Source organism: Meriones unguiculatus, chromosome 4, assembly GCF_030254825.1.
Source record: "Meriones unguiculatus strain TT.TT164.6M chromosome 4, Bangor_MerUng_6.1, whole genome shotgun sequence".
Lineage (NCBI taxonomy): Eukaryota > Metazoa > Chordata > Mammalia > Rodentia > Muridae > Meriones > Meriones unguiculatus.
The window spans coordinates 86,842,187-86,864,537 of record NC_083352.1 but is presented as its reverse complement, the minus strand read 5'-3'; the positions used below and the strand labels follow the sequence as shown (position 1 = coordinate 86,864,537).

The following is a 22,351-nucleotide window of genomic DNA, read 5'->3' as shown; positions in this document are numbered from 1 at the left end:
GCGCACGCGCGCCGTTTCCCCCCCCCCGACGCCCCGAGGCGTCTGGGTGTGCGGAGCGCGCGCGCGCGGCTCGGAGGCGCACCTGTGAGGTGTCCCCGGAGGAGCGGGGCCCGGTGGGCGCGCGGAGCCCGCGGCCTGGACGCTCCCCTCAGCCGCGCTCGGGAGTGAGCTGCGCCGGCCGACGGCGGAGTGAGTGAGTCCGTGGGTCCCGGCTGTTCAGGACGGGGCGTGGGCCGACGAGCGGGGCCCGGGGCGGGGGGCGGCGGAGTCGGGGGGCGGGAAGGAAAGGAAAACAAGCCGTCTCCCCGCCGGGTCTGGGCCGCGGGCGCGGCGGGGACGGGAGGGCGGAGCGGGGCGCCCGTGCAGCGCCGGGACGAGGCAGGGGAGGCCCCGTGGGAGCCGGGCTCCCGGGCCGGGCCCCATTGTTGTCGGGGCCGGGGCGGGAGGGAGCGCGGCCGCCCCGGGCGGAGCCGAGGGCCGTGCCCTGGATGGGCTCCAGGCGGGTCCCGGGAGGGCCGCGAGGGCCGCGCGCGGGGCCGGGGGCGGCGGGGTGGGCGGGGGCCGCGCAGCGCTGCGCTGCATGGCTCCGTGTCGTGTCGTCTCCAGCAGCGCCCAGGCCCGGCCGAGGCCGCCCCGCGCCCGGCCCCGGTGATGAGGACCTCCCCGCGCCCCCGGCGCGCCAGCCCGCCGCCGCCGGACGCCTCCATTGTCTGACCACCGCCCGGGCCCGGCCCTCCGCAGGTACGCTGCACCGCCGCCGCCGCCGCTCTCCGGGCACTCGGCTTCTTTGTGAGACCTTTCTGGCCAAACTCCTGGCAAGTCGGTCTCGGGGATGCGTCTGCCCGGTCGGGAGTTGAGTGTGTGCCTATTGCAACAAAGGCGCCTCGGGATCGGAAGTCGCATTTCCAAGCCAGCGCCTCTTGGCCAGGGTCAGTGTGTGCCCTTTGACCTTTGTATTGTTTTAAAGGGGTGGGACTCTTCTGGAGGGGGACTCTACTTACTCGGTAGGCGTGTCTTTTCCCAGGGCAGAAAAGTGGTTCCGTCCACAGGTTTAGATTTAGAAATTCAGTTGGGGGTGATGCAGGTGAGCCGAGAAAGATGTTTTCTTGGGAAGGTGAACGAAGTCGCCGATGACAAGTCCGTCTGCCCATCTCTGTTCTGCATGTGGTGTGTGTCCTACATGTTTTAGAAATTATTTTCTATAAAGGGCTTTATATCGTACTGAGTACTAACTAGTTGTGCATTTTATTTTTTATAGTGCTCTAACTCATTTTTCAGAACTGTGGCCTGGTGTTCTAGAGTTTGGGTCTATCATTGTTTAGCCATGTCCTACGGTGATGGCAATTCAAGTTTTAGTTTTAAAGAACAGCTTAAAAAACAAAACAAAAAAAAAAAAAAAAAACACAAAGCCAAAAAAGCCTGGTGGTGGTTTTGTGGTAAGATGAGATTTTATTGGAGGGAGCCACAATTAATTGTAGAATGGAAACATTTATAATGGAGGATTTTCTTGATTAGGAATTTGCACAGGGGCCTCTCAGCCCTCCCTGAGGTGACTAACTATTTTTTGGCCAGTGACCTTGAGGAGAACACTTAGAGCCTCTGTTTCTTTTTCTTTTTTTTTTCTTTTTTTTGAGCCTCTGTTTCTTTAAAGGTCTGTTGACTGCACAGACCTCACTGAGGTCATGGGAAAGCTGGAAAGTGTAAAGCAATGAACAGACTGCTTTATTAGTCTGGGCTATCCCAAACTGGCCACCTTGCAATGTAAGTTTGCATACTTTTTTCATCAGATGAGCATATCATAGGTTACTTTTCATAGTCAACTTAAGTTTTATGAAATACTGACAATACTGTGTTTCTAATGAATATTTTACAAGGCACATTTTTCGTAATACTTTTCCATTTCTTAAAAAAAAATACACATTTGTTAGTTGACTGGATTGGAGTGTCTACAGTGTGCTTAGCCATTTAAACAAACTTATTTCCTCCTGTTGTAAGTTTTTGCATGCTTTCCTGTGGCCATGGAAGATTCTGGTTACCTTAGTCCCTTTCAGGAAAAGGAGTTCCTACTGAATTTATGTGTATATCAGAAAGTTTTGCCAGCTGAAATAGTGATGAAATAGGGTAACATTTTAAGATTCGGTCAACACCTTTTAGTTGTGTTTTTAATTTAATTTTCTTTTTTTTTATTCAGATGTATGTGAATGCCTGTGGTATGCCAAGAATACCAATTTGTCCTTGTTCTCTTAGAGTTTATAATCTGTAGAGGGAACGGGTGAGAGATTAGTCCCAAAACAGAGGTTAGACACAGATGAGGCTATCTGCTAGGAAAGTTAGGTAGCATGTGCTGTATAAGAGAGCATAAAAATGAAAACAACATTTTAGATTGAGGGCCCCAAAAGACGATCCCTACCCTCTAAAACAAGATTTAAGCTGGGAATGAGCAAGTCCTGGTGTCAGTCAGGTGGGGAATAATTTTCCAGCAGAGGAACAGCATGTGGGAAGGCCTTAAAGGGGGGGAAAGTAGCACTCATTATAGGAGCTAAGGCATCACGGGATGGTGGTTAAGGAGATAGTAACCTGACAGGCCAAATTGTGTAGGGTCTTTACTCACAAGGTACTTTAGAAATGTGGTTTTTAAACAACCTCTCCAGTTGCCACATAAAGAATATGGGGGTGTGAGGTGGAGATTTGAAGTGGGAAGGCCACACTGGCCATTTCACAGTGCTCTTGGAAAAGGGGTAGTCTGTTCTTTGAGCTTATTGTGAATTCACAATACTAAGAAAAGTGTGCTAAAATAGATGCCTGTTGTTTTTTTTTTCTTCTAAGACCCAGTTTTGTTTTTTTAGGAAATGAAACTCAGTAAAAACAAGAGCAAACCACCCCTCCACAACTCCAGGGTCTTCTAAATGCCAGGCATGTTATCTGTCATTGGATTGATGTTCCCAACAAAAAAGGCACTTTAAAACACATGCATACACACACACACACACACACACACACACACATACACACACATACACATACACATACACATACTTTCCAGAGGACATGGGTTCAATTCCCAGAACCCACATGGCAGTTCATGCACGTGGTACACAGACAATACATATAGGCAAAACACCCACACATATAAAATAAAAATACAAAGCTCTCCAAATTTCGTCAGTAATACTGTGTTTTTACATTAGACTAAGCAAGTGGACATATTTGCTGAAACCCCTGACAGCTTCTGGGAACATCAATGTCGGTGAAGCTCTGACAAGATCAGGAGCTGAAGACAACCACAGGGAAGCGTGGTTTGTTTTTGTGTTAGGGATAGTGTGTTGGCTTTGGAAAGAGGTAGCCTGGATAGGCATCTGTAATATACTCAAAGACTCGAACTTCATTCTATTTTTATAAGATACAAAGCAAAATAATTATGTGTTTGAATAAAAACATAAAAATATCTAGGAAGAGCCGGTGGAAACCATGATTACTTCTGCAGGGAAACACTAGCAGCCCATGTGTGCTTTTGCATTTTCTGATGTGTATGTGAGCATTAACTTGTAGTGAAGAGGCTGAAAGTTCTGTCATTTAACACAGAATCACTGTGTTCAGGGCACACTACCAGTGGCACATTCTTATGTTATATTGGCCATATTGATCAAGCTTTGCAGTACTTGTGTTTCCTGATGTGGGAGCCATTAAAAAAATGTTTTTAAATATAAAAGCTTTATACACAAAATATGTAGAATGATCTTAAGGGTTTAATTGTAGAATGGTGATGATACATTCGCTAGATAATGCTGCCACGTAAAATATATTTAATATATATTTAATATAGTCGATATATTAAAATGCGTGACTTAAGTAGAAGAGAATCAGGATACACAGCTGCAGACATGCTAAAAATATGCAAAAATTTCAGCAAACTTTCACTAAAATCTTGGAATGGAAAAAAGTCTACAAGAAATTTGAAAATGTTAAAAAATGTGGACTTTGGGATTAGGATCTTGAGCTCCTTAATCTGTTCTTAAATAGTTAGAAAAATTGTATTTACAATGGAATGTTCAGTTTTAAAAATTACATTATGTTGGGACCTGTTAGCTATATAATAAAATTATGTGAATATTGGGGTTTTTTTGTTTGTTTTTTTTTTTTTTTTTTGAGAAAGGGTTTTTCTGTGTAGCCTTGGCTGTCCCAAACTCACAGAGATCGCCTACCTCTGCCTTCCTAAGTGCTGGGATTACAGGCGTGTGCCGCCTAACCCAGTTGTATATTCTTTAATTTATTCATTTATTTTGAAGCAGGGTCTTCTTTGTATTATTGGCTGTCTTAGAACTCACTTTGTAGACCAGCTGGCCTTGAACTCAGAGATCTCCTGCCTCTGCTTGTCAAGTGCTGGGATTAAAGGTGTGCACCACCACGTGTTGCATGTTCTTTTAAAGCCATAAACATTTGGAAATTGCAATACAAGTGGATGGGACTCGTTGAGAAATTGTAAACAGTAGGAATAATCTGATATTTTAGAAAGGTTATATTAGAGTGGGTGAGAGAGGGGGAAATGAGGCTTTGGGGAGAAGTGGCTGGAGTAAATGATATGGTTAGAGAAACCCGATGAGGTAGAGGGTACAGGACTTGGTATAGGACTTCGACAGTGCCTGGGTTTCAGGATTGGACAGATGAAGGGATAGAGGAACTCACTTAGCAAAATAGATGCTATAATGAGATTTGGCCTTGAACCTATTGAGTTTGAGAGACTTATTAACAGGTCACATAGTTTTTTTTTTTTTTTTTATGGAGTTTTTATGTGTGTTCTTTGCTCTCTAAAGTGCAGTGCACAGCTCCATCATTGAGGTTGTTTCTCTGTAGCAATTTGTTTTTGAAATAAGATTGTACGTTGCAAATTGTTTTAAGCTGGGCCATGTCTGTACAGCTTAGCCTGCATTGTTGGTGTCAGGTGGAATTACTGAATATGGCCTGACTTTGGGTGGTAGTTGAGTGGTCTGGGGTTGCTTTGGGCATTAGTGGTCTTACTTTCAGTCTTATGTGACAGAGTAGTATGTCAGTAATTTCTATACTGTGATGAACTTGTAAAGAGGTGACAGCATAGGCAGAGTGGCACTTTGACTCTGCCTCCATTGGGCTGTCCCTGCTTGACCGTTAGAGGGCAGATAGAAGTTTGGGAGTTGGTTTTTGGTTGCGTGTGTTTGTGTGTTTCTTTCTTTAAAGATCACATCTTTAAGAGCAAGTGAGCCCGTGTAGAATACAGTGAGAACATACTAGGCCAGAGCTAGGTGTGTCTGGGAGAGGAAGGAGGGTGTTGTCACCAGAGAGAATAAGACTGTTGACATGAGGGGCTTTCTGAGGAGTGAAGCATGAAACTGAGCTTGTTTTCTGTCCTCATGTGATGGGCTGTTTGGCTGCACTTTGCCCAATCTCCTACTTCTCTGTTTCTTCCCACCTGTGCTTGTAGCCTCTCCTTTGTGCTCCCTCTCCTGGGCTTGACGTGCATTTTTCTAGAATGGCGGCATCAGAAGGTGATCCTGATTTTCTCCCCAGCTAACCTCAGAGCAGCAGTTTTGCTGCACAGCTGTGGATTCCCTGGAAGTCCCACTGGCCTAACTTAGTGTTGCCCCACTGCTGCTATGGAGGAAAGTCCTGAGTGTGTGAGAACCTGGCCCAGTGTCTGGGGAAAAGTGAGGTGGGACTGCTCAGAGGTCTCTGGAATTGAAGTTAGGAAGTTTCAGGGGTGGGGGTGATACTTTCAAATGGTCTGGAGATGTGATACAGGGATCAGTGTTTGTCAGGTTGATGCTGATAAGCCCCAATTTAAAGTAAGGTCACAGGCCACATTGTCTCTGTTGGAGAGTGGGGGGGGGGGCGCTGGGGAGGTGCTTTTGTTTGTCCTCAGTTTTTTGTCTAATGGTTTGGTGTTTTGGGAGAGCTGAGGGTGAGTGAGAAACAAAGCCTCGTGTATCTCAGACTGGTCTTGCTCACTAAGTAGCTGAAGATGGTGTGTGCTGCCATGCCTCGTTCTATGTAGTGCAGAAGGTGGAAGGGCTTTGTGTGTGCTAGCTGAGTACTCTGCCAGATGAGCTATATTGTCAGCCCTGGAAGAAGAGGGATTTTTAAACAAGTCAAATTTACTTTCAGAGATGCTGGAAGGGTTCTGATCTGTACTTGGAATTTGTGTTGCTTCTGCACCTACTTCTTTCTGGAGCATGCAGCGTCTCAGTCTTCCAGAGCTCATTTATTTTTCATAGCCCAAGTTCATAAAATAACCATACTTTATTTCCACATCTAAAATAAGATGCAGAAGAGCATGTTCCATGGTATTGTGACAGTTTATGAGAAAGCCACAGTAGCCAGAGCGGAACTCTCTGTGGACTATGTATCCTGATAAAATCACGGTAGAAGAATGAAAAGAATCAGCAATCTTTTTTCTGCAGAGCCAGGGCTGCTGTATCCCTGGCTTTCCAGATCACCTTCATATTTATATATGTGAGTCTGGTGTGAAACACTTCAGAGTCAGCACTGCCCTTACTCTCAGATCTGTGCTAATCTTCCTGGTAACTTACTGTACTGTGATAGAACTGTAAGCCTCAGGTAGAACCCAGGAGCCTGTATGAAGCTGCACAGGGTAAGCACATATTCCCAAGGTGCTTGGCATCCAGTTACGGGTTTGTATGGGTCGCTGAGATATCTCTGAGCTGGTTTTAGAGTGCCCTCTGGAGGTACTGGAGTGGATTTAATCTTTTTCTTTTTCTTTTCTTATTTTGGTAGCAACCAGTTGAGAATCACAGCCAGATGGCTAAAACTGGCAAAGATGTGAATTGGGAATAGAAGTGGACTTGAAATGGGATTACAGAGGCTTGTTAGGTTAGCTGAGGGTGGGGAATTTCTGCAGCTAGGGAAGAATGCTGGTTGGAGGCAAAGAAGTATGGCCCCTGGTGGCTTTTTAAAGAAAGAACGGAAATGGTCCCCAAGGTCCTGGGAGAAGGAGATGGGAGAGGTAAAGTGTGGCTTTGTTTCTTTCAATGGTTATTAAATGCTGAAGAAGAGAAACAAGCCAAGGGACAGTTGGAAAGGGGGGTGATGTGGGTAGAAGGTCAGTGCCTCACTACATTATCATTTTTACTTACTGAAAAACAATGGAGTCAGAACAGACCTTTCAGGGGCACTGTATTTAGGAGGATTAAAGGAAAAAGGAGAGCTGGAGAGATGGCTCAGTGGTTAAGAGAACTGTATCCTCTTCCAGAGGACCCAGGTACAATTCCCAGCACCCACATGGCAGCTTACAACTCTCTGTTACCCCAATTCCAAGGGATCTGACACCTTCACACTAATGCACATAAAATAAAATAAATTATTAAAAAAAAAAAAAAGGAAATGATGACAGCATTGGGCAAGCCCAAAGGAAGATTTTGAGGGTTGGGAGCCACAGATGTGTAGACTGAGGAGTCAGCAAGATGAAGACTGCCAGGCTGGGAGCTGCCACAGAGGGCAGGTGGGAGCTTCTCTGCACCTGTATACTTTGTGCTGTCCAGAGTTATATTTGCCCTTTTTTAAAATTACAGTTTTATTTTGTGTGCATATATTCACTACATGGAGCACACATGTGGAGGCTAGAAGACAACTTGACTCTCTCCTTCTACCGTGTAGGTACTGGGGATCAAACTCGGGTCATTGGGCTTGGCAACAGGTGGCTTTCCCCACTGAGCCATTCTGTAGTCCCTGCCCTTTTGTTTTTACTGACCAAATGGGAGAGACTAGTCTTGTCTCCTTGTGATAGTTGAAAGAGTCCTTGAGTAGGGAAGAGCAGATAAGACCAAGTCTTGATGGTTGTTTGGGCAGGTGCCAAAAGTTAAAGACATCTTTTCAGCATCAGGATCCTTTGTTACCACAAGGATGATTTCTCTTTTTTTGGTGGAAATAATAGGATGGTTGATAGAAATAGTTGGGTGTTCTGTCCTGATGTCACAAGTACCACCATGACTGTGGGAGGGTGAAGGGGGCAGGGGCTTAGATTATGAGTTAGCTTTGAGTGGCAGCAGGCTGTGAGGTGTATTCTCTACAGGAGCCCAGTAGGCAGAGACCATCCTAGCTATAGATATGTTACCCCACACTGAATTAGTGTGGGGATCTCTTTAGGCCATTTTAGTTACTTTTCTCATTGTGGTAACCACAACGAAGCAAGACAAGTGAAGGGTTTATTTTGGCTCACAGTTTAAATAAAGGATCCATCATGGAAGAACTTAGGACACCTGATGACATTTCATGCAGACAGCACACACAAAGTGTGGCTACACTATACAACTTCAAAGCCTGTCCCTTGTGACCTACAGCTCCAGCTAAACTATACACTTCTAAAGGGTCTCCAGTTTTCCAAAACAACATTACCAGCTATGGACTGAGCATTTACATTACACTTTACATTCAAACCCTAGGACAGGTCTTCGCTGTGTTCAGTCAGCCTTCAGAAAGCTCATGTTCCATGTTGTCATCATTGCCATCTGTTTTGTCTGCTCATGCTGTGGCTCCAACAGTCTGTTAAGAATCTGTGCATTCCCTTTGTTTTCATCCTATAATATTGATCTTTGAGATCCCCACAGTTTGGGTTTATTCTGCCTGCAGGATTAGGTATCCCTGTTACTCCAGAAGCAAATGTCAAACTTGCTTGGTGGAGTGGACTTGGGAAAAACCCTGTTTGTTTCAGGGATCAGAGAGCCTCCTGAGAAAGCTACATTTTAGAAACATGGCAGTAACTGATTTTAAGAAAGGGGATAGTGTCAGGATTCTTGGTGAAGCTTCAGGAACCAGGGCATCCTTCCCAGGACAGTTGACTTTTTTTTTCTTTCTCAATCCCTTGGACTGGTTTTCTCCTCTACGTCTTCTGTTTTCGTCTTCTTGCTGATGGGTTTGCCTTCCTCCTGAATGGTTTGCTACGATCTGTTGGACCTTCTACAGTATTTGTGTACTTGGTAGTCTTCCAGGTTCTTCTCTCAAGCTTACCACTGCATGCTCTCAGGGTTGTTTATAACCCTGAGAGACAGGGTTTGTCTTCAGTACTCCTCTTGTCTGAAGCATCAGTGAAAAGCATCACTGCCTTTTCTCTCCCTGGGCATCCTTTTACCTTGGTCAGCCATCTGGCACCCATGACCTCCATCTCAGTTGGATGTAGTTCCTCACAGGAGGATCGCTATGGTACTGAGGAAAGTTGTACAGACGGCCTTACTTTTATTCCCATGGTTTGCATATTCACATTTCTTTGGTTTTTCCTGCTTACACAAGCCCCTCGTATGACTGGTCTGTCCTGTCTTGTGAGCTCTTCAGATTGCCTGTTCGTAGTATCCAATTCTTCAAAAACATTTACGCTTCTCAGCTCTCCATATGTTAACTTGGTGCTTTATCCTTTCTCTTTGTCAAGTAGGACCCCAAGACTTCTATAGTCCTGAAACCACTAGTGGCCCTGCCTCTACCTCTTCTGTGGTGTCTTGAAGGACTCATGTCAGTGTGGTCAGTTTTCCTATTGTTTCGCCATTTGTCCAAAATAGAGAATCTCCTTGGAGAATTTTATTTTAAGATTTAAATGGGAGCTGGAGAGATGGCTCAGCGGTTAAGAGCAGTATCTGCTCTTTTAAGAGGTCCTGAGTTCAATTCCCAGAAACCATATGGTCGCTCACAACCATCTATAATGAGATCTGGTACCACCTTCTGGCATGCAGGTGTACATGCAGATAGAGCACTTATATAGATAAAATCTTAAAAAACAAAACAACAGCAACAAAAGGTTTAAGTACCCTTTGCAGGTAAGCTACTGTATATCTCTCCCTACACCAGTCCTAAGTTTTGATCCGCCATCTCTCTTAGTTCAAGGTGCTCGCAGTCTGGCTCCTTGTTAGGAGACGTGAACTGTTCTTGCTCCCAGTGACAACAGGTTCCCTATACATGTCCACTTCTGTTTATTAAGTAGTGCAAGTAAGGAGTTATGACCCACGTATGGCAATAGACTACACTAGGGTCCCTGGGTCATGTGACTCATAGAGACCACAGAGAAGTGGATATGGAAGAAGAGGGATGCTGTTGCTGAAAGAGGTCACTTTCCATTTTGCTAAAGACAGTTTCTTTCCCTGGAGCCTGGGCCTGTGCTATTTCTAAGCCTTTTCTTCTGGCTTTTCTTGGCAGTGGCTGACCTTTTCAGCCTATTATCCTGGGGCTTGAGCTAGGTTTGTCCCTTTGACACTCACTACTGCAGCCATGGAAGAAGGAAGCTGGGTTAGCAAGTGAGTCCTATCCAGAGAGAGAACAGATCTGGCCTACCCTTCCATCCTTTTTACTTCCTACCATTCTGTAGTATGGATAGGGTACACCACTCTGGTGTAGGCAAAGCATAGAGAAAGGGACATTTTTACATACAGTCACACTCTGACCCTTGCTTGACCTCCTAGCTCTGCCCTGAGGGGCTTCTGTTGTATTGGTTAACTGTTGTGTTCTTCCTTCATGAGGTTAGAGCAGCTATCTCACCTCTCTCAGTAGGTGAGTATCACCTCTCTCAGTAGGTGAGTAGGTGAGGTTGCATCTGGCGTGACTCCAGCAGCTTTAACTCTGGCCAACTGTTCAAGCTGAGGCTGATAGGGACAAGTTACCCGTGTCTGGATAGCTAGTTAGTGTGAGACCAAGAATTTGAACTTGGGGTTTTTGTCTGTAAGCCCCCTGTCCTCCAGGTTATTCTGATGTTACCCATTTACTAGGTAGAAAAGAAGTCCTTATATGCTGTTCCCATGAGACCGTTCCCCAAAGGCTTCACTTGTCCATTACACTGCGGTCTCTGTGGGTGCTAAAGAGTGAGCAGCAGCAGTGGGGTCAGGTCTGTCAGCCCGCCCATGAGTAGAGGCCCAGAAGGAGCAGGGAGGGTTGGGAGACAGACAAGGCTTTGGCTTTGGGCAGCAGAGAAGCCTTCGTTACTGGAGATGAACGTACCGCCTTCAGAAGCCTTTGCCCATGAAGTAACACATTTGGCAGACACCAGACTTTCTTGTGCGCTAAAGTATAGGAAATAATAAACAAACAAATTTTAGTCTCAGCTGTGCTCTGAGCAGTATGATAGGCACTTTCCCTTTTGTTCCTCTCTGTAATCATCTCAGCCAGTCACTGGAGATGTTAATACCCTCCTGTGCAGATAGCCCAGGACCAGCCAGGATCACACAGCAGGTGGCAGTGCCCAGTTCCTACCCAGCTTGGCCAGTCTCTGAAGATTTTACTGAAGGAGTTATAGATACACACCAAGGGCTCTCCATCATGTTTTTAACACATGCACTCAACCTCACTCAGAGGAGAATGTGGCCTCCTTCCCTCTAATTTTCTGTCCTTCTCTGGACCCAATTTCATAGTCTTTTTGGAAAATTCTAGTTAAAAAAAAATCAGACAACCCTTTCTGTCTCTTTAATTCGTTGGGCTGAGGCCTCTGAAGTGTAGCACCCCCAGGACAGAGTGAAGGCATCTCTTCTCTATATCTCTGAAAATCCATGGCCCAGGTACAGGTACACTTCATTCTGTTGTGAGCAAAACCAGAGAACCTAGGCATGGAGGCATATGGGGCATGAAAGAGAAAGGAGGGATGAGGCTTCCTCTCTGCTAGAAGATCCTGCAGTGAACTTCAGTCCATGGTCTGTAGTTACACTGGGTACTATAGCCTTTCCCAATCAGTGGTGGCAGATCTTCTGTCAGTAAGAGAGTAAGGTTTTTACAGTTTGAAATAATTCCAAAAAAGGAGAAACATAGAATTTCCTTGATGTCACCTGTCTGGTTGTAGAATCCCACCCATAGTCAGAGCCACCTTTGACAAATCTAAGAAGCAGCCTAAAGGCTTTGGGAACTCTTAGGGAAGCATTTTCTGTTACAGTGGAGACAGGAGTGCACACAGAAGCCATCCAGGAAAAGCTATCTGCTAAGGGAGCATCTGGATCCTGATGACCCATTGCTGACTACTTTTGAGGAGGGGTACACGCCCTCATGAGTGGGGCACCCAGCCTTCAGGGGAGGCTCATGAGGAGTATTGGTGGCTGCTTCGACTGGAGCCTCTTACACCTGGCTTGGAGCACTGTTACTCATTCTGGTGCACCTGAGGCAAAACTTGATTATATGTTGTGGATGGGGATATGGCAAGGCTGCTTGTATTGTGTCCATGGCCTACAGACTTTTTGCTAGCTACTGTGGTAGTGAGCCTCTGCTGCCCCGTCTGCCCAGCTGCTACCAGCTACATGGGGGTGGGGGAACTTACTCACTGACTATAGAGCTTTGTTTCTTGGGGAAATGGAGGCAAAGAGCGAAAGTACTACAATGGAAAGGGGGAAATTAAGGGGCTTATGAGTGTCGTTTCTTGGAGTAAAGTATATAAATGAGATATACAGCTGTACCCCTTCCTCCAAGTTCTTAGGCAGGAGGAAATCCAATTTTAGAGTGAGGCAAGCTTGGGAGAAGCATGGGTCATACAGGACCTACTCCACATCACTAACAAAGAGACATTCATTGTGTATACTGTCCCCAAATGGAGCAGGGTTCCCAATAGTGTGTGTGCTAGTCCTTCTTTTGTAGTTTCTCAGACTGTTGTCACAAAGTGCTGTGGATACATTTCATTCTCGCCAGTTGCTGGAGGTGATGGTTCCTTCTGAAGCTCCAGGAAGATGCAATTTTCTTTCCTCCCATGTCTGGCATATCCCTTGATATACCTTGGCTCATGTACATAACTCAGTCTCTGCCATATCTCCACTTAGCTTCCTCTTTACCAATAAAGATGCCAAACTTTAAAAAAACATTAAGGTCCAATTTTATCAATTCTTCATCTTAACCAGATGAGGCCTGCATCCCAGCCCAACTGAAGCGTATACCCTTCCTTTCTTGACAGAGCTGATGGTGCTAGAAGAATGTGGACACTTGGTCCTGTAGTTAGAGCAAGGGTATTCTGTAACTGAACTATGGTTGGGCTACATAGGAGAGAGGCTTGGGACCAGAATGGGTGTTAGAGAGAAAGCCATGTTAGGGGATGGGAATGTCAGGAACAAGGCCCAGATGGCATTGGAGGGATGTTGAAGTAGAACAGAACTCAGAACTCAGAGCAGCATGTACATGAGAAATCAGTGCTAGATCATATGTGTCTAAAGCTCTTACTCTTCTAAGAATGCAGGTCGAGTGCCCCCACCCTGCTTACCTAGGATGTCCCATCTTGTGTTACCTGCTGTCAGTTTGCCCTTTAGGACTAGCTCTCATTGCCTTCCTGTGTCTGAAGATAGAGACACTACCATCCAGGGGTCTCTCAGTGAGAATGGTTTTATTTCTTTGAAACCTAGTTCCACGTGGAGTGTGTCTCTTGCTGGTGGAAGCTTCTGACTGAAGTCCTGCCTCTCTTCCACCTGCCTTCCCCACACTGAACGTCGACTTCCCTCCTAGTCTTCCCATGCCTAGCTTGGAAGTCTTCACCAACCATGCTCCTGGGGGAGTGCCTCTCCCAGAGCCTGCTTAAAGTATTCCGGGACTGGCGTGTGTGCTACAGTCCTCATGCTCTCTGGAACAAACCCAGCGCCTGGCCCTAGCCAGGTGTCTGTGGAACACGGGCCTCTGTGTGTGTGGCTTTGCTATTCTGTGTCTAAGGGGTAAACCATCTCTTCTGATAACAGCTCTGGTCTGGGCTGTCAGATATGCTAGCTTCCAAGTATCACAGTTGCTCATCAGCATGCCCTTGGGGGAGCCAGGATTCAGGATCTTCCAACACAGCCTTCCAGTTCTCAAAGCTGCTGTGACTCATTGCACTTCCCCATCCATGTATCACCGCTTTTGTTCATCATCTTCTTTGGTGTCCTACCCAACCACCATGACAGCATCTGTAGCTATCAGTGATCCAGTAGCTGTTTTCTTCTCCAGTGAGGAGTGGTTTCTGGAAGGCTCTGGTGTAGAGAAATGGCCAGCCTGTTTGTTTTTCTCCCCTCCCTCCCCCGATACTCGATACTCCTATGAATGGCTAATTACATATCATATGCTCTGGGCAGAGTGAGGTATGGTGGACATGCCTACAGGCTTGACCACCCCCACACTCATGCAGGCACACTGCCTAGATTGGGGTTGTCGGTACTTGAGAGAGTTGCAAAAAGCTGACAGTGCTTTTCGGTTCCTTAAAAGGGTAGGGTTAGTTTTTTTACTTGACTTATGAGTAATAAGGTCATTGTCTTCAAAGCACTGCAGATGTTTCTGAATAGTTCCTTTTCAAATACCGGCAGGGAATGGTGTTGGTGTGGACCTCGGGCAGAATTATGGCCTTTCACTTGCAAAAGGGGGAGGGGGAGAGAACACCTGTGTATATACCCTCCTCAAGAAGGCATCATTCTCTGGTACAAAAGGAGCTGGCTGCAGGTCAGAGGGGAGGAGATACATATAAATAGTGCAGGAGCTACTTGCCAAACTTGGCAGAAGCTATACACATTCCTAGCAGGTGGGAAGCGCAGGACTGTAAGTTTAACCAGGTCATGTCCTGTATCAGTGTGAGAAGGCAGAGATCTGGATGGGTGGGTAGAGACTTCTGCACTAGAAGGCTCTTTGTCCTATTGGTATGCCTTTTAGAAAAACTCCATCTTGAAGAAAGCCATCCAATAGCATTTTTCACCTTGTGAGTGGCTGAGCTCTGGAGATAGATCCACAGATGACCTTCTCTCTTACTTTAGAACAGTCAGTGCTAGCCCCATTCTTCCTGCCTTCATCTGGCTTATAAGGTAAGGCTGAGGGATTAGGTAGGGAGGAGCCAGAAAGGACAGTCCCAGCAGTGTGCTTGGAAGAGTGTGAAGGACTGCAGAGACTCCTTGAGAGAAGGAAACTTGGGACAGAAAGGGCTCAGTGAACAGAGTTGGCAGTATATTTGCAGGAGTACCTTAGGTTGGTCATGACAAGTGAAGGCTATGGGGTGGGGGGTGGACAACCTTGGAGCATCATGACTCTAGAGCTCATGATAGAACTCATTGGGGAACTTTTGTTGGGTCTTGGCTGACGACTGCTTGGGCTTGAAGAAATCCTTCTCATCATTCTATTTTTTTCTCCTTGTGACTGTCAAAAGCCCAGAAATAAGTCAATGGCAAATGTTTTTGCATCTGCTCTCTAGAATGAGGCAGCCTCAGGGATTATGAGCACACCCCACTAAGGATTGTGGGCCTACTTAGCAGATAAAAACCCAAGGAAACAAAGAAAATAATTACAAGTTGTATGTGCCTTGAAGGAACCAAACAAGTTTAAAGTTGAATCCTGGTAGGGCCCTTCTTTACTCAGAGGGGAGGGAGCTGACAACCTCATGGGAGAGTGGATCCTGAGCAGTGTGGAAAGGCCGTAAGGCAGGCTGCAGTTGGGTTGTGTAAGAACTAAAGAGAAACCATGCGCAGAAAGCAGAGAAGACCAGGCCACGCAGGATCTCAGTACTTAGGGTAAGGATTGGATGCTGTTAGCATGCCAGGAAGACGTTAAGGATGGTTTAGCCAGAGACTGACACTAATGTATCTTCTTCCTCACATGAAGGGTCAGTCCTCCAAAGTGGAGATGATTTTTCTTGTTCTTCTGCAGGACAGCTACACTTTGAATTTCTTGTGGGTCTTGGGAGGAGTTCTCTTCTGTCAGATTCTCTCTTGAAAATGTTTGTATAATTGATGAACTACTGTAATTGATCATGTACTTGACCTAGAACAGGAGCATGATCTCTCCCAATTCTCTTCTCAGACCTGCAGATCCAAGAGACATCTTTCTGGAAAATAAGAGAGCTGCCTCCCCAGGATCAAGAAAAGGTGTGTGTGTGTGTGTGTGTCGTCATCCCACTGTCCCATTTAAGTAACATTAATCCTGAGATAAATGGATGTCTCTGGACCAAAAGGACATTGCATGTTGTTGTTTGTATTACAGAAAACCAGTGTGCTACTGTATAGAATCCTCAGGAGCAAGATTGACTGTCCCTGGAGCCAAGAAGCCTTCATGCTGGCAAGGCCTGCCATGTGATGGACAGGAGGCAGAGTGACGTTCTGACTCTTCTGAGGGTGCTGTGGGGCCTCATCACCAGCTGGCACCTTCTGCCCTGGGCAGACAGATCATGCTACCCAGGCTTTGTCTTATGAGTGAGAAGTAGAAGAAAGAGTACTGTGCATCAGAAAGACTCCAGGGGCTCAGAACAAAGGCTTACTACTTCCTGCCCCTGGAATGTTGACCACTCAGGATCTAAAGGAAAGAAAACTATGCTGACGACCTATGGGATTCATATGAAAGTCATTGTGACTTTGCAATCAGTAAGAGCTCTGAGTGAGGAACACTATGCAGGGAGAAGCTAAGGCTGACAGAAAGCTTGCCCAATAGAGCAAGCCTGAGATAGACTACCAAGATGGCAAAATAAGAGGCTTTATGAAGTAGCAGTCCTGGAACTCATAATTGTAAGGACACTTTCTTCTTTAAGTCACGATACCAAATAGGAAAAATGATTTACAAGTGCCCCATGTGCAGGGAATTTTTCTCTGAGAGAGCAGATCTTTTTATGCATCAGAAAATCCACACCGCAGAGAAACCCCATAAATGTGACAAGTGTGATAAGGGTTTCTTTCACATATCAGAACTTCATATTCATTGGCGAGACCACACAGGAGAGAAGGTTTATAAATGCGATGATTGTGGTAAGGATTTCAGCACGACAACAAAACTTAATAGACATAAGAAAATCCACACTGTGGAAAAGCCGTATAAATGTTATGAGTGTGGCAAGGCTTTCAACTGGAGCTCCCATCTTCAAATCCACATGAGAGTCCACACTGGGGAGAAGCCGTATGTCTGCAGTGAGTGTGGAAGGGGCTTCAGTAATAGTTCTAACCTTTGTATGCACCAGAGAGTCCACACTGGGGAGAAGCCCTTCAAATGTGAAGAATGTGGGAAAGCCTTCAGGCATACTTCCAGTCTCTGCATGCATCAAAGAGTCCACACTGGAGAGAAGCCCTATAAGTGTTATGAGTGTGGGAAGGCCTTTAGTCAGAGCTCCAGCCTCTGCATTCATCAGAGAGTGCACACGGGGGAGAAGCCCTATAGGTGTTGTGGGTGTGGGAAGGCCTTCAGTCAGAGCTCCAGCCTCTGCATCCACCAGAGAGTGCACACAGGGGAGAAGCCTTTTAAGTGTGATGAGTGTGGCAAGGCCTTCAGCCAGAGTACAAGCCTTTGCATCCACCAGAGAGTACACACCAAGGAGAGAAACCATCTTAAAATATCAGTTATATAAAGATGTTTTGCAAAGGATTAAAAATCTTAAATCCGTAAGTGCCACTAGGAAGGAAGTCCGGAATCCACCTACATTGACCCTGGGACATCTACAGTAGTCCCTGGGAAAACATTCTTTCAGAGGAGGTGAAGTTGTGTTTTTCTGAACTCGGAATTCTTTGAATGTGCCCAAGATGGAGCATTGTGTCCCTATCACAGGTGTGGTGTTTTCTGGGACTCTAGCAACATGCTTCAGCAGTTGAAATAATCCTCAAAAGTTTTGAGCCTTGCTCAGCCTCTGAGTCACTTGTGTCTGTGCTCTGCTTCCAGGCAACTCCAGGCACTCCTTTTCAGAGCACATGCTCCTTCCTGTTTGAACCTACCTACCAGTCAGTGCGTTTAAAAGTGGACAGCTCCCATGAAGGCCGAGTCCTGGTATTTCTGAGGTTGCCATTTGACTCAACCCTGACATAGCTTTCCATGTAGCCTATTGTTTCTGAATCCACCTTACCTCATGTCCTCAGAGTACCTACAAAAACCTATCCCTTCCTAGATGGCATTAAATTTCATTTTAGGTTTTAGGAAAGTCATAATATGCACTCACTCAGCCGATCAGGAATCACTGGCAGATGTACATGCCCTAGAACTTTTCTTTAGTTTTTTTGGACTCTGCTAATCACTGTGTCTCTAAGTTAGACTTATTTTCTAGTGGCTGCGTCACATGCTTTAACTTGAATTTTTTTTTTTTTTAAGTAGCTGAATGTATATATCAGGGAGGAAGAAGCAAGCAAACTAAGCTTGCCTGCTTCAAGAGTGACCCTCTCAGGCTCCTTTTTTAAGTGGTGGGGTTCCCTACCAGCTGGGGACACCTTGAGAAGGCTGACTGGGGAGTCAAGGAGGATGAATCTGTCATCTCAGGCAATAATGTGTAGGCGTCATCATGAATCGCATTACAGTTCTCTTTAGGCATGAGTGTGTATTACTGATCCATCCTCATTCATTCACTGAGTATTTATTGAATGCCTCCTTGGGTGTTGGACATGTACTGGGTGCTGGGAATGCCACTGGATCATGAAATTCACCTCCGGAGGAGACGGGATAAGCAAGTTAACACATAAGTAATGTAGTTTGCGGTAGTGATTAAGTGCTATGAGAATAAACTAGGGTGGTATGTAGAGGGGGGTGGGGGGCCAGGTAGCAAGGGTCAGGAACTCTGCGCTAAGGGTACTGGGGCCAGGTGAAGGGAGCAATGACAGTACACAGCACAGGTGCTGCTGGCTCTGGGACGGAGATGCAGGCGTTGCAGGTAGTGTGTGGGGAGGGGAGGCACTGAGCCATGAGCTTAGCAGTCAGCATTTATGGGCCTGTTTGTGTTGTTTCTACTGGCTGATGGTATATCTCATGGAGGAACTCAAGGGATGTTGAAAAGACCAAAAGTCCCCAGTGACACCAACACAGAGCTCCCATTTCCGTTTCCTTCTCATTCCCATTCTCCGTCTCCCACATGAGTCCTTTGCTCAGGAAGTCTTTGGGGAAACTAATGTCTTGTAAGTCTGAAGTGGGTGACTTTCTTGGTGGCTTCTGCCAGCCATCTAAGGCTGGAGAAAGAACTTCCCAGATGGCTAGAAATACAAGACTGCTTGATTTTTTTTTTTTTTTCTTTCTTTTTTTGGTGATTGGCTGGAAGAGGTTTTTGTAAAACTGAAGTCTTGGTGCATAGAAGGCTTCGTAGAGCACATAGTCAGTGGGTGGGGTTTGGGAATGATTCTGTCACCATGTGTTTCAGTGCAGACACCTTCTGGCAAGCCTCTGGCCCACTGGTCACTGCCTTTCCCCTCTCCACAGAGGGCTGTTGTCTAACAAAGCCCCTTCCTGGCCTCAGCCACCACTGCAATTTACTGTAGTGTCATGTCACCACTGCGTGGAGCATTAGAGAAAAGCCTAGACTTTTAGTTGATAGCCAGTTGAAATATCATCAATAGAATTTTAGTTTAGGAAAAATTGGTTTGATTTCTAGCTTTATTACTATTAGGTATGTAAGCTTGGGCAAATTGCTTAATCTTCAGGTCTAGTTTTCTCACTGAATGAGGACACTGGACTAAATGATTTCCCAATTTCCAGCTAGTCCTAGAGTTCTATATTTCTACATAGTTGAATTATTTTATCATGCTGTTGCTGGGGAATACAACTAACACTTTTGAAGCTACTAATTTTATGTCAAGCTTTAAAGTCCATAATTGTTATCTTCAGAAAATATTATTTGACCTACAGTATGTCTAAATCAATTTAATAAAATCACTTTATAACAGGGCCCCATGTTTCCTGTGTGGTGTATGACTTCATAATCCTGGGGCTTGGGATTGGCTGTCATTTGTGCTGTAGAATAGTTTTTATACAAAATTTAACCTTAAGATGTTGGTAGCAATCATATTCTGTGCATAGCTGGTTTTAGTCATTGCTATTGTCTGCCTGGACCCTTGGGCATGTCTTTTATGATTCCATTCTTGTCTCTTCTGACTGGTACACCCTTGGCAAGATATAAGACACTGTTTTAAGAAGCAGGGGCATATGCATAACCTGTTGTGAAGCAGCCTAGCAGCCACTGGCTGTGAGGGGACAACTACATTCTGGTGACTGAGAGGGAAGTGGCCGCTGCCCTAACACTCTCCTGAGAGAACTGTTGGCAAGTGATGATGGTGGGGCTCTTCTGGGTACAAGGTCCTCAAGGAAGGACTTGAGGGTCTATATGTTAACAGGAGGTACCTAGTCTGCTCAGATGGTGTGCCGTGAGGGCATGTGGAGGGGTACTCTGGCCCTGGCCTGCACATGTCCCCATCTTTACAGCCAGCGCTGCTCTAGTAGTTAGAGCAACATGAACAGGTGGTGCACGTGCCAGCTTCCACATTGCCAGCTTCCACAGTGCCTTCAATCTTTCTACCTGTAGGATGGCAGAAAATGCCTAGCAAGTCCAGAGATGAAGTTTAGTTGTAGAATGATCACCTAATGTGCGCAGGGCCATGGCTTTGGTTCTTAGTACTACAGAAAATCCCCCAAATACCCAACTCCCTTGATGTTTAGTCTGTATGGATGCACCAACAAGAATATGGCTGAAATTTGTTTTCAGAATGAGGTACTGCATTTGCGGTTCTTGTGTAGGTGGACTTTTGCATTTCATTCTGTTGGGGAGGGGGTACACAGGGTGCCCTTACTATCCTGGAGGACGTAGACCAGGCTGACTGCCATCCACCTGCCCTTACCTAAGATTAAAGGCATGCACCACCAGGCCTAGCTTTGCATTCCATTTTCATGTATGCTCTGCATTTGTATCTCCTGAATGATGTTTTTGGAACCAGTGCCACTTGCCCTTGCCAAGTTCTGTTGACCCTGGTCAAGGTCTGCCCTTAGTAAGTGGCTGTGAAAGATTGACAGTCTGGGACCTGTGGGGAGGCTCTTGGGCGCTGCAGAGTTTGTGTCTGTTTTCTGGGGAAAGGTTCTGATAAATTCAACAAGCACCAACTAAAGAAGCGTTTGATTGGGTCACAAGATGAGTCCTGGCAAAGATCTTAGAAGGACAGCTGATGGTTCCAAACAGTCATGAATCCCTAGAATAAACAGGAAGTAAGGACAGTTGCACTGCAGTTTGGATCTTGAATGTCTCCAAAGGTGCTCATATTAAAAGTCCCCGCAGGGCCAACCAAACATTGAGACATAGAACTGAGCCAGAGTAACCCCTTTTTGTGTATGCTTGGGGATACTTTAGAGTAATGGGAAGTTGGTGTCTGAAGAGGTGGCTCAGCAGTTAGATCACCTACTTGAAGAGGACCCGAGTTTGGTTCCCAGCACCCACATCAGGTGGCTCACAGTTGCTGCCTGTAACTACATTTTCAAAGGATCTGATGTCTAGCCTCTGTGGACCTCTTCGCTTGCATGCCTACACACATAAAATTTAAAAATTACACGAACATCTATATATCTGTGTGTGTGTGGAAGCTGACTAATGATAAATGGGGGTAGGGGTCATGTTGTGCTACTTTGGAAAGCTAGGGAGGAGGGCCGTGGTAGAAAAGAGAAGATAATGTGTATTACACAAGGCCACAGGTAAGCTGGGACAATCTTAGTGTGCCTAAGTGTGTGCAGCCTGGGACAGCTCTGGGAGAACCTGGTCTGTGTATGGAAAACAGTTCTGGAGGAGGCAGTTCTTGTTACAGAATAAAGATGAGGTCCCTGTGGTGGTTTAGGTTGGTCCTAAACTTGTTCCTGTCGAACGATGTTGTCAAAGCAAGGTGCCTTTTATTTTATTTTATTTATTTATTTATTTTTTAACTGTGTACATGTCCATCCTTGTGGACGCTGAGCCCTTTCTGAGTGCTAAGAGTAAGTCTTCTTCCCAGAGTCCTGCAGAGAACAAGCTTGGGAGTGTGCCTTGTCTCCTGAGTTGATGCTGTCACACTTGCTGTCCGACACCACCAGCCTCAGAAGGAACCACATTTATCTTGTGCTGCCACAGCAGCTGGCTCAATCCTTTGAACATCTCAAGACCAAAAAGGAGTAGTCTAAAACAGCTGTCAGTGTAGTTTGAATCACCACACAGTAAATGGGAACAGAAAATTAGAAACCTCCCGGCTGGCATGTAAACATTATGGTCACAGGACACCACCAAAAACAAAGACCAGAGTCCGACGAGAGACAGGTGCCAATAGAAAGAAGGAAGTAGTGTCAAAACAGCACGAGGCAGAACATGTCAGTGTGTGAAAGTGGTACTTGCTCACGTGATGTGTACCTTTTTCCAGAAAAACAAAACAAAAAACTATGAAGATAGTTTGGATTTTAAGATGTGGTAAGAAATGCAGTCTCCAGCCATAGCAGGAGATGCTGGTCCTTATCTCAGAAGGACCTCACTGAGTGGCCCTGTGAACACACATTAGAATCCAGCCATGTGTGAAAGACTAGTGAACCCTGCATAATCAAAAGGACTGATCACTACTAGAAACCAGTACATAGAAATGCCATGGATTGCATTCTCTGATACAGTGAAAGTTGAATGATTAACGGCCAAAACCCAAACCACTGGGCTATTCACTAAAAGCCAGATAAGGGCTGGAGAGATGGTTCAGTC

The 22,351-nt window shown here is 45.8% G+C and overlaps 1 protein-coding gene across 3 annotated transcripts; it reads left to right on the top strand.

The window, feature by feature from the left end:
* The first annotated feature begins 609 nt into the window (after positions 1-609).
* Positions 610-19,546, top strand: Znf664 (zinc finger protein 664). Of its 3 annotated transcripts, none has more exons than XM_021644180.2 (3): positions 610-741; positions 15,730-15,794; positions 15,910-19,546. In XM_021644180.2, exon 3 carries the CDS (start codon positions 16,472-16,474, stop codon positions 17,255-17,257), a length of 786 nt encoding a protein of 261 aa, XP_021499855.1. In that variant the 5' UTR covers positions 610-741; positions 15,730-15,794; positions 15,910-16,471; the 3' UTR covers positions 17,258-19,546. The 3 variants fall into 3 exon arrangements, with proteins under 3 accessions (XP_021499855.1, XP_021499858.1, XP_021499857.1); XM_021644183.2 differs by lacking the exon at positions 610-741 and adding an exon at positions 748-929 and having other exon boundaries at positions 15,910-16,467; XM_021644182.2 differs by lacking the exon at positions 610-741 and adding an exon at positions 795-929.
* The last annotated feature ends 2,805 nt before the right edge of the window (positions 19,547-22,351 follow it).